The sequence below is a fragment of the Branchiostoma belcheri genome, unplaced genomic scaffold, assembly GCF_001625305.1.
Source record: "Branchiostoma belcheri isolate BF01 breed outbred unplaced genomic scaffold, Haploidv18h27 scaffold75, whole genome shotgun sequence".
NCBI classification, from domain to species: Eukaryota; Metazoa; Chordata; class Leptocardii; order Amphioxiformes; family Branchiostomatidae; genus Branchiostoma; species Branchiostoma belcheri.
In genome coordinates, this window is record NW_017804409.1 from 494140 (window position 1) to 506583 (window position 12444).

Genomic DNA, 12444 nt, shown 5'->3' on the forward strand with positions numbered 1-12444 from the left:
CAGTCATAGGAGGAGAAATAATGACAGAACGTGCCCCGTGTGGTATTAAGTATGTTGTGATTTATACCTTGGCAGGTTGACGCAAATGGTCCGTGTGTGTGGTGAGGGATTAGGCTGATCTTACCAACTGATAAGACCTATAAGGTCGCCATTATATGTGCCCCATCTCACACCAGTCAACCCCAAGGTTAGACACTTTCTGACAGAGGCCAAACTTATCACGTGAGGGCTTGCTTTTAGGCCCGATGGAAACCTTTATGAGTGCGATACCGATCATCAAAGTATTACAACCTGATGTACCGTGCTTGGACAGATGGTTTTATAGGTCCGTAAAATAAGATTTTACATTCGGAAGGATCTGGACAACGGGAGACCGGTAACATGATTTGTCCGCATGTGGTGGTGGATAAGTAGTTACATGGCTACATGGTAATGTGTAGGTTATTACCCTCCATGAAAATGGGGGTACTGTTTTTACTCCGTTTCATGTTTGGTCTGATATCTGAAGATTGGTGAGAAAGAACTGTACGATATTTGGCAGATTGATGGATGGGGCCTTGGAGATTGTGTAGGTTGACTTTGAGTCCCTGGTGATTGACCTTGGTACTGCAGTTTAATTTTTTTATTCTGTTGTTTTCGCGTTATGGACTGTTTGTGCGATATTAAGGTAGCATGTAGTTGTTATTACCATGGTTTAGTGGTTTAAATTTGGGTCCCCTAGCTGTTTGCGTTTGATATTTACAAAATGTTTAATGTTGGACTTTTTGTGTTGAATGTTTGGAAAATCTGGGGGATGGTTTGGTATGATTTTTGGTATGTGGGTAGTTGTTGAGTCTCTTTGTGTTTTGGAGTGCATTAGCAGGTTGTCGCATATTTTTATTGCTTAATTTAAAAGGATTTTCACTTTTTCACCCCTACTTCATAATAGGATGGTCTGTTTGACCCAAAAGTTGGGACAGAGTGTTTTTGTTTATACCTCCAGCTGGCAGGTCAGACCCAGGCAGCCCTATCTATTTTTACAGGAAAATAAATCTTGTTTGTCTGGTCTGCAGGTCATTTGCCTGTCTGCTCATTGACCTACATGTACAGGCAAATGTAGCCTGGGTACCATTCCCAGTAGTATATTCGCAAACTCTATAACAGTTAGAGAGTTTTCGAATATACTACTGGGGACACAAATCATTCTGCTGATAAAAACAAAGTTTGACTCATAATATCTCTATTGAAATACACCAAAAGATTACAAAATAACAAGCTATTTCATGGAGGGATGATGTCTACGACTTCTCCTTGTTTGCCTCTGAGAACACAAAGTTTGAAACCTAAAATGCAACATTTTTAATTTAAAAATTAATTTCCATTCCAAGGTGTGACTTTTTTATGGATGAAATGTATAAAATTTCTCTTCTTTATCATTGATATATCAATAATAAGAGAAATTCTAGTTCAATGTTGAACTTTATTCTAATTAACACAAAGAGTACTGATGAAGGCGACAGTGGTCGTTGAATATTTGACCCCTATGTACTCTTTGTGTTGGAATAAAGTTCAACATTACTACAAACACAGATGAATTTCCATGATAATTTGAGAAAAAATATTTTTCCACTCTTGGCAAGTATCCGAACCTGTTTCTGATTAAATGCCAAGCCCTTGATTTAAACCTCTAATAAGCTGGTCTCCAAGGAAATGTGAGATGCCGAAATGACTTTTCAAAGGATAATGGTGACAGTCAAGGTTAAATATTCTGCTAATAGGAATTTTCAGTTGGAAATTTCCATTCACATTCGACGCACGTTCTGGCGTCGCCCTGATGAATATGGTAGTCAAACTTCGTATACTTCAAAGAGGACACACTATTAAAATCGATTCCTAAGTTGTCAAAGAAATGACTATGATCTATTCGTAGCCTAAACAGCAAAATAACATTTCCAACCATATCAATATGGTTTCAGCAGATAACGTCAAGAAGAATGTGAAAATGCAGCGAAACCACAGTTTTAATTAATACGGAAGCATAACGTAAAGTAATGAGAAATACGTAATTTTGTAAATGTCAATAATCTAAAAGTAGAATTCTAATAAGAGACGTCTTGCTTCAAGCTGAGCCCATTTCTTATTGTCAAATTTGGAGTATATGATGTAGGTAACTTAGAATGATGTTATTATTGCAAGAACGTATGACATGAAAGATATAAGACGCATCGGAATACCCTCAAGAGATATTACTTTGAGCTCATAAGTATCATCTGAAAGTATTATCTATGTTCCTTGTTATCAGATCTATTCTGTACTCTTCTTCGTATAAGCTTCTACGTACTTTACATTACTCATTAGTTGTAGTAGATGTCAGGAAGAGGTTGCTGTATAATAAACTCAACACGGCCATCTGTGTACTGTTGTCATCATTATATTATATTGTATAGGTTTTATAGATATTATATAGTATAGGTATTATATTGCCCCGGTACTGTAAATAAAATGTGACTACACATTTTGGTACTCTACAATAATGACTGACATTGATACTTTTTTTCCATACAAAAAAATTACATTTCTATAGTTAGTGCCATTGTTTCGTACATAATGTAAGTTCTGATAAGCATTGCCAACCTGATGTCCGTGAAGTATGTTCCAACCATACATTTATATATAAATAGATATATATTATATATAGAAAAGGCTAGGTTAGTTTTGACGCTAGCTCAAGATTTTCATTCATATTTGGTATGTTGGAAAGTCTTCATGACACCTCTATATGATTATATTTTGGGGCCCTAGCGGCTTGTTATGGTACATTGGCATTTATTATGAAAATGAAGATCAATTTGCATAACCAACGAGAAAATGCTATAATCCCATAGTGGTGACTGCTGAGAATTTTATTCTTTGCGGCATTTGGGAATAATTAGTTAATGATGTTCAAATCCACTTAATTCCCAATTTGAATCAGTACCCCGTTTATCATTTAATTGATTTATAAGGAAAGTCTAAAATGGTCCAATATTGTCAACTGATATACATGTAATGCATGCAAATGAGGATCTTATTTGCATAATCAATGAGAAACATTGCAAACCGTCAGTCGTAAAGGTCAACGTCATTTGGCGTAGGTATGGGGCCGTAATACTGTGTACAGTAATATAATATTATTGTATTTTCACCAAATAGCAACAATTTGGAAGTACATTTGTCCTGATACTGATAGTGAAGCTTTTGGCCGGCAGTCCATGGCCCCTGATGAACCTGTCCTTCGGCTTACCTGTGATGATGCTTACAAGATCAATAGTAAAGCAACGGCACCGCCAAACAGTATCGAAGTTCCCACAGAGGTTTATTACGTCTGCGATTCTTCTTCGATTATGTCGTTGGCCTTTGGAGCCAGGTTGTCGGGCTTTCCCCCACAACTATGTTTCCTAACAAAGCCCCTGGGGGGAACCATCAACAAAATAGCATTGTGGTCCCATTTTGAGTGGCGCGTGACCAATACCAATTGCCATCTCTTGTATCCAGGAACATCTTTCTTGCCCAATCTGGACCACTGGTCATGAATGGGCAGCGCCATCGTAATATCGTGGTTGAACTGTAGGCTCCATGGAGGCGCCGTGGATACTGTTAACGTCATTATCCAGGATATTGCTGTAGAGAGTCCTTGACTGTTCGTCGTACTCTTTATCCTATAACTGTACCATTTGCGTCACACATAAGTTACAGAGTCTACCCAGGTGGTGAACTTGTTCTAACAGGAACTGCTGCATATTTGTCAAAGTTTGTGAACGAAAATAACTGTATTTTATGGATCAATTTCACATGAAGTAAATCAAGCAGTGTGCAGGGGCGTTGTGGTCAGCAATTTAAGTTTTGGACCACAGGGTCGAAAATCAAATCCGCTGATTGTTTTATGTATTCACACATATTAACTAGTATACACAATAAATATATTACGCATTTTACTCGAGAACATAGATATAAAACAAGAGTAAAAAAACAATGACAAAATACATACATGCTTAATACAAAGAGGTCAAAAGAAAAACATATTTAGGCGTTGTCAGCCTTTTGGGGGGTATTTTATTTTTATTTTATTTTAGGTCATCGGATACCCTTCGGCTAATTAAAGGCGCAGTCATATTTCCAAACCCAGGACCCGGCCGCGCAGTCGTATGGAACGAAAAATACAAAAGGTTTTAGAAAATTAATTAACCATGAGCACTATTTGTGTATCGCTTAATGCAAATTATTTACTTTTCGTTCAGGCAAACAACCCGGCCGGGCCCCGGTATGGAAATGCAACCGTGCCCTAACTGGGCAATCCTGTCAACGTGCTAGCCGAATTAATTAGATAACAACAAATAAGTAGAGATAGCGTGTCTTTAATCTCTTACTGACACTCGCAACCACCAATTATCAATGTTATCTGCTATCATCGTACTTACATTGTTTGGGCGTCAAAAAGATATGACACACGAGAGGCAATATAATGATACGCCATTCACCGTAAAGTTGGTAGGAAGTAGATAATACTTTTTGCAGAATAGGTTTTCTGGCTGAATTTGAATTTACGAATAGCCTTGTGCTGAAATGCCTCTTACCATATATTAGCTAGAAGTGTGACCTCCAGGGCTGATAACATAAGAACCCACTTTATACGGAGAGTCTCTCCACAGTTGATGATGGTAGGCTGCTTCTCACATCCATATATCACATTCCTCGTTGTTTTAATTAGGATAAAAGTCGACAGCCTATCCAATTCAGAAGATCAGACGGCGTTCTATTGAGGGTTTCTGAAAGTTATTGGCGTCAAAGGTCAAGTAATTCTTGGCACACAAAGAAAGTAATCTCGCAAAGCGACGCTAATCAAATTGTGCTCGTCTATCAAAGTGACTGCTTAGATGATGTTACCAACGCTGGTTGAATGCTAATCACCAAGTCAGGGAAAACGGCCGCTAATTTTTCATCATTTAATTTAGGGTAATTGGATGCAAGCGTCGCCGCTCTGTCCTGACCTTGCGGCTTGTGAATATTCAATGTTCATTGTGCAGAACATTAAAGACACGCAATGTAATTTCAGGGTGGCAAAATTGCATGGATTTTCAAAGTCAATTTTCTGCTCATTCTTTGAATACAGTAACTTGAATCAACGTTATCCCTATCCCGTAACATTCTGATATCTGTGACGCAAAACTTCGATGTCGCTGAAGAACAAAGGTTGCTCTTTTTGCATCGTAGCCTAATTCTATCTATTTATTGGTGGTAGCAAAAATGTAAGGAGACGTTTCACATAGCTTGTAATTAGGGGGCTATTTAAACGGAACACTTCAAGTGCGAAGTATGAAATGATGACGAAAATGTGCTAATAAATAGCAGTGAATCTCGATCATTATCAGACAGATTTCCTCATCCAGATTTCTTTTGTTTTGTTTTGTTTTGATTTGCCACCCTGAAATTGCATTGAATGTCTTTAAGATCAGCCCATGGAGGCAGTTCCTGCACACATTTATTATACATGCAGCATAAGAACCACACTTTTGGGGCTAGTTTCGGCGCCTGCATTTTGCATCATCTTTCATCAGGAGGCAGAATATATAGTACATTAAGATGTACGAAGGATTTCGACTAACCTTAAGGGAATACTCTGTTCATCCTTCATCTGTCATCTTTGCCTTTTGGTAGTCTTAACCGTTGGGGCACCTCCATTTTATATTCATTGGTAGGCTTACGAACAAAAAATTAACAAATTCTAACAGTCTAGATATTACGATTTAATGAACGGGGTTTATACACTGGGCAGCTAGGGGATAGATAAATCACCTGAGTAGCTCGGTGTACTGCAATAATTGTCTACTGAAGCCTTGTCGAATACATGAGAAGATTCTGTGTTGTTGTTTTGTTTTTTTTAAATTTCAATTCAACAAATACATGCACATAGTTAACATTATTAGATGCTAGAAAGGCCGACATTTGCTCAGGAGCAAATGCAGCAGATGGCTTCACCAAATCTGTACCCTCAAAGATTACCTATCCATGCCAACATGTATCTGTTGGAGATTGCAAATGCCATCAGGTCACTTGGTAGCCAAAGTTTAATCTATTTAACGAAGTAGCAGGGGGAGAAGCAGAAACACAAGAAAAATTATATTTTTCATCAATATAAATATGGTATGAAGTAATATATAACTTAAAATACAACAGTTGGATAGCTAACATCCATAGATATATGTAAAGATATATGTAAAGAACCAATACAAACATAAACCGCACACAAAAAATCAATACAGCCATACACAATACAAAATAAATAGAGAAAAACATAGGGACAGGTGACAAAGCAAACAATGCTAAATTATATGAAGAATAGCCTAACACAAAAAAACATCCAGTTAATTGACCAAACTCAAAAGGTACAAAATAAGCACTGTCATTGTACAAAGTAAAGGCAATCAAATGATAGGACACATAAGTTGTATTGAACTGTATTGGGCTATGTTGTTTGATAATGTGTGTATTGTTTGATACAGGCTGCGGAGTGGAAAGGTTCACCTGTGACAACGGCTTCTGTATCGAGAGGGACCGTGTGTGTGACGGCAACAACGACTGTGGCGATGATAGCGACGAAATGGACTGTGAAGGTATAAAGGGTCAACAAAACCTTAGCTTCACACAAAGTAGCTATAGGCGATTGCTACTAGCAGCTCAACTAGACCTATACGGTCTAGTCTTCTTAGTCATCAGTAACGATGGTTTGTACTTTATGAAAGCATTTGAAGTCAAATATTTTCAAACCTCCATAATTATTCAAATTTGAGATGCCAACTGAAGTTTTCCCAAATCCATTTTCAACCTGTGTATGGTGCAAAAGTTGAAAATATCTGTATCAAAATTATGCTCAGATGATTCATACATGTGTTGTGTGGCATTACGTATACATTCATGGTATTTTATTTTGTAAATCACACTACAAATTGACGTCTTTACGTTGTGTTTAATTTTCCTCGTTTTCACATCGCTCGTTTTCTTTCTTTTTTCCAGAGGAGTTGCAGACGTTTGGTATGTGTGCTTGTTCATGCTTCCGACTAGAGACATCTTAGTTATTTCACACAGGCTTTTATTAATTTTTATTCTAATTTCCTGCAAAAAATGCTTCATGTTTCATATTCCATCGTTCGTCTTTTGTGTTCACATATTATTGTTTTTGAAATTCCACAGTTACTCAGCGATGGTGTGGACATGTTTGTTAAAAAAACCTTCCTTCCACAGGGTGTAAGAATGCTTTTGTGTGCACCAATGGAGAGTGTATCTCCAAACCGTGGGTTTGTGACGGAGAGGACGACTGTGGGGACTACAGTGACGAACGGGACTGTGGAGGTCAGAAACTTCATCGTATCTATGCTGCAGCTATTTTGATTAGGCATATGCATGTTGGTTTGATTGTATGGATGACATCTATGCGCGCATGAATTTACGTCTGTTTCAAAAAAAAATTGACCACACTGTAAGTCGTGGAAGCAGATGCAAAATAAGCAAATGTATGCCGTAAATTGCAACAATACTGGAAAAATACTGGAAAACAATGCTAATGTCGTAGAATGACTGTTTCATTGTTTGTGTATATTTTGGGTTTATGGAAAATGGAAAAGAAAAGAAAAGAAAATTTCATACATTGTGTTACATTTTGTTTTATAGAATATACATCTATACATATGCATATTTTATTAACCCACCGGCTAATGTATGAATGGATGGATATGCTATGCTACCCCTAAATCTATATATATAATTGATCAATTTATTTACCGGTACTAAATACTATAGATAAGAAAAACATTAAATAAAGAATTGTCAACTTTTCCAACTATCACGTTTTCTGACCTAAAAATAGATAAATGTGATAAATAGTCAAGTTTATAGCTCATCATCAGTATACATGTATATATATATATACCTGCAGATCCCATCCGGCCTGTTCGGCTGATAGGCGGGCGCAGTCCCCACGAAGGTCGCGTGGAGGTGTTTTACAACGGCCAGTGGGGGACGATCTGTGACAACATGTGGGACGACATGGACGCCAAGGCTGTGTGCGCTCAACTGGGAGTAGAGTGAGTTTCACCTAATAGTAATATCCAAGATCTTTTGGTAGCCGTAAAGAAATAATCAAATTGGCCAGGCTGTATCCATTGTCTAGACAATGGCGAGATAGTAACTGTATGGCTAATGGATACATCCCGTGTGCTATCAAATGGTGTTTTCTTTTAAAAGTGGGTGCCACCATAAAATATCGACAGAAAACATTCGGAGGCAGAGAGATTCGTTCGAGTTTACTGGCTTGTTTCTTTCCATGCTGTCAAGATAGATGTTACAAAATGTTACCTGTTTTCCTAGCCGCGGCGACTGTTGCAGTTCTTCTCTTGCTTGCAGTCTTTTACATTAGCCCTAACAACAGTCGCGGAGCGGTGCATTGGACCAAATGAACAAACATGCGAACCTCCGTGCCGGAACACTTTGAGACCGAAGTTTGCACGTCCCTAGATTCCTAACAGCCTCACCTAACGTGCCCGGGTGTTTTGTGCGTCAACCGGCCCCTGCGCGACTCGTACCGCCACTATTTGCGATCGCTCTCCATCTATTCATAAGCCGAGTGGCCGCCATCTTGGTCAGTAGCGCGCTGAATCAGTTACTTGCAAATGTACCACTACTTTTATGATCTATAGAAATAGCTTATCAGAAAAGTAGCGGTAAATTTGTAGGCGGCTGATTCCAATCGAAAATGGCGGCCAACTGTTATGTTTTACATGGGGAGCGATCGCCAATCGTGGCGGTACGAGTCTCGCAGGGGCCGGTTGACGCGCAAAACAGCCCGCGGCACATTAGGTAAGGCTGTTAGGAATCTAGGGACGCAAGCAAGAGAAGCCCTGCAACAGTCGCCGCGGCTACTGTTTTCCCAACTTTTAAAGAATTTTTATAAACACTCAAATAAGATATTTTATCATAAAATAAGTTTTAAAAAATTGAGTGTGCCGTCGTCATTTATATCAAATGTTGGAATAAAAGAAAGAACTTCAGCCAACCTTGGTGTTCGGGGAAAGGTTCTGAATATGTGACAGGGGATTAACAGAAACGTTTTTCTTGTACCCAACAGAGGCGTGTCTAAGGCCCGCCGTGCAGCGTTCTTCGGTAAAGGCGATGGGCCCATTCTGTCCTACAATACCCAGTGTGTGGGCAACGAGACGGCGCTTGCTGAGTGCGACAGATCCCCCTGGTTCGTGCACGAGTGCGACCACAGCAAAGATGCCGGCGTCATTTGTGACTACTCTCCTTCAAGTAAGGCTAGCTTTGGGGAAATATTGTAGATTTTATTTGCAAATTCATGCCCTAGGCCTAAGTGTAATACGACACAATGTATACAACATACAGACAATGCAATGGGGAGAAGTGGAGCAAGTGACTATTCCATAAATTGCTACAGAATACAATCTAAACCTTTTGGGGTTTGATTTCTTTTCTGGAAGCTGTGGATGACGAAGTGTCCCACTTCAACGAAGGCAAAGCCAGATTGTTTTATTTTATTATCCAAAACTATGAAAAAATATGCACTCTCAAAAGACCTTTTGCAAATATATCTAACTCTACGACAAATATCAACCCTATGAAAAGAGCCATATCTCTACGATGTCAAGAATATAATTCCACGTAAAGTGATAATAATTATTGGCATTAATGAATATTTAAGCAGCAAATTCCCCCTACATTCCTGCCAACCGAGACCCTTCAAATGCCGGTCATCAAATCCAACTTTCTACCCAAATCCTACACTTTCTAACTTCAAAAATTTTACCCCTATTTCCTATTCCTTCATTCCTTGGAAACATGCAAACCTAAAGATCTTGCGACATTTCATGACATGTCATTCCACGCCCTCATCACCCAGATTACCCGCCTCCTCTTACAGCTTTGCCCTTCGCAGACGACATTATTGGTCCTTGCCAAGATGGCTTCCAGTACTTCAACGGTTCCTGCTTCAGATACGTGGTGAATGGCGTCAACCTGTCCTGGTGGGATGCGCAGAGAGCATGCCGGGACATGGGGTCCGATCTTGCCAGTATACGATCTGTGAAGGTACGAAATCAAACCTAGGTTGATTATTTGTGTAAAAATGTAGCTCTTTTCAAACGTTACGTGATGCGAACAATAGTAATTTTAGTAGAATTTCAAACATATAACATTGTGTAATAAAGCAGCAATGACTTCTTCAATGAGGTTTTTACGGTATTGAAAATAGATTGTCATCACAACATACTAAAAGATGAGTTTATGACTTAGGTAAATACATATGATTCAAACGGGACGGGAGACGTTATCGACTTCCAAGAACCTTTAACTCATTACTGAGCGATTGGGTTTCAAACCAAGGTAGCTGAAGAAGGCTGATTGATTGTTTGACTTGGGGAATAGTTTAATCATCGTTCCACAACTTTCCAACAATCTTAATTCTACTAACGCAGATGAACTTTCATGCTAGCCAACGATTTCGTCTTACGTATCCTCGATTAACCCCTATTGTGCAGTGGGGCAAATAAAAATCGAAACCATGGATCTAGATCCGGGTTTATCCAATGATGAATAGTAACTGCGTTGTGATATTTTAGATCGGGTATGTTACAGTAGCGTGCGTGCTATCACTGTGACAAATGATGCATAGATACACCAATTCATTTCCATTATAGTACATTGGCTAATCAATGGCTATTCTCTTGGAGAGCTTTATTCCACTAAAGCCACCAAAATATAGGTCTTAAGGTAGACTACTCTGGATGAAAATCTCTTGTTTTATTATGTATTAAGGAATGAAACATGAACAGTGCCAAATCTAAAGTGAAGAGATATGTCTTATACAGCGAAGTCCAAATTTTGCCCAGGAATTGTAAAAATATAGAAAATTGTAGACATAGTTATTAACTTAAAGGTTAGCTACTCTGGAGGAAAGATGGTATTACTATGAAAATATTATTATGTATTAAGACATGAAACAAGAACAGTACCAAATTGAAAATGAAGAAATATGTCTTGTACAACGATGTCCTGATTTTGTCGAGGAAGTGTCGAAATATCCTTCTCTGTACGTTATTTATCGCCCTGATGTGTTAGCAAGGAGTATGTGGAGAGTAAAACTCTGTTTGCCGCGAAATGCTAGCCAGGAATTAGTGGAGAGTAAAACCCCTTTTTGCCAGGCAAAAATATACTTATTAAGGTAAGCTACTCTGGAGAAAAGGTTCTTGTTTTATTATGTATTAGGACATGAAACAAGAACAGTGCCAAATTGAAAATGAAGAGATATGACTCTTGTACAACAAAGTCCTGATTTTGTCCAGGAATTGTAGAAATAAAGAAAATTGCAGAAATATGGTTATTAAGGTAAGCTACTTTGGATGAGAGTCTCTTGTTTTATTATGTATTAATAATAAGAAATGATACATGAACCGTGCCAAATTGAAAATGAAGAGTTATGTCTTGTACAACAAAGTCCTAATTTTGCCCAGGGATTGTAGAAATATAGAAAATTGCTAACATACAGTTATTAAGGTAAGCTACTTTAGATGAGAGTCTCTTGTTTTATTATGTATTAATAATAAGAAATGAAACATGAACCGTGCCAAATTGAAAATGAAGAGATATGTCTTGTACAACCATGTCCTGATTTTGCCCAGGAATTGTAGAAATATAGAAAATTGCAGACATGTAGTTATTAAGGTAAGCTACTTTGGATGAAAGTCTCTTGTTGTATCATGTATTAGGCCATAGCAAGTACTTATTATGGATGACATCAGCGCGCGCATTAATGTTTGCCTGATTTTGGAAAATAAATTTTGTTGCCTTCTGACAGTGGTCAACATGCCGAAAATGGGCAAGATGTCTGTTGCCATGCCGGAAGGTGGATTTCAGATAACTATGAAGAGAAGAGACAAGAAAAGACTCTGGTTTAATGTTTTGTTTCTTACTTTGATGCAGTGATATGTGATGCTGGCTGTGTATATGTGATGTTCCTACTGAATTAAAACCATTTGTACAATGATTGAGTCAAAATTTTAAAATGTAGGAACCTTGTTTTTCTCGGCCCGTCTTTTTTTTCTCGCCCGGTCGCATTAGATTTGGAATCTGCGGAGGATGCCATCCATAAAATTTACTTGCTGTGACCTAATAAGAAATGAAACATGAACTGTGCCAAATCGAACGTGAAGAGATATGTCTTGTACAACGATGTCCTCATTTTGTCCAGGAAATGCAATTCGTCAAATTCATGTTAAATCAAGAGTGGGAGGATCAAGTCGTGATGAAGAATGTGTACATCGGCCTGTCCGACTTGGATACCTTCGGGAAGTACACCTGGGTGGATGGAAGTCCATTAAGGTGGGTTTCTTGCGTATGGAGCACATTCTTTTTACATACAGG

At 38.4% G+C, this 12444-nt stretch overlaps 1 protein-coding gene across 1 annotated transcript in view; it reads left to right on the forward strand.

The window, feature by feature from the left end:
* Positions 1 to 12444, forward strand: part of LOC109485366 — an 81392-nt gene that overhangs the window by 65072 nt on the left and 3876 nt on the right. The window contains exons 14-20 of the mRNA XM_019788924.1: positions 6519 to 6629; positions 7030 to 7047; positions 7258 to 7365; positions 7949 to 8096; positions 9137 to 9318; positions 9947 to 10113; positions 12272 to 12402. Of these exons, the coding sequence (XP_019644483.1) occupies positions 6519 to 6629; positions 7030 to 7047; positions 7258 to 7365; positions 7949 to 8096; positions 9137 to 9318; positions 9947 to 10113; positions 12272 to 12402 (865 nt within the window). The remainder of the gene's footprint in view (positions 1 to 6518; positions 6630 to 7029; positions 7048 to 7257; positions 7366 to 7948; positions 8097 to 9136; positions 9319 to 9946; positions 10114 to 12271; positions 12403 to 12444) is intronic.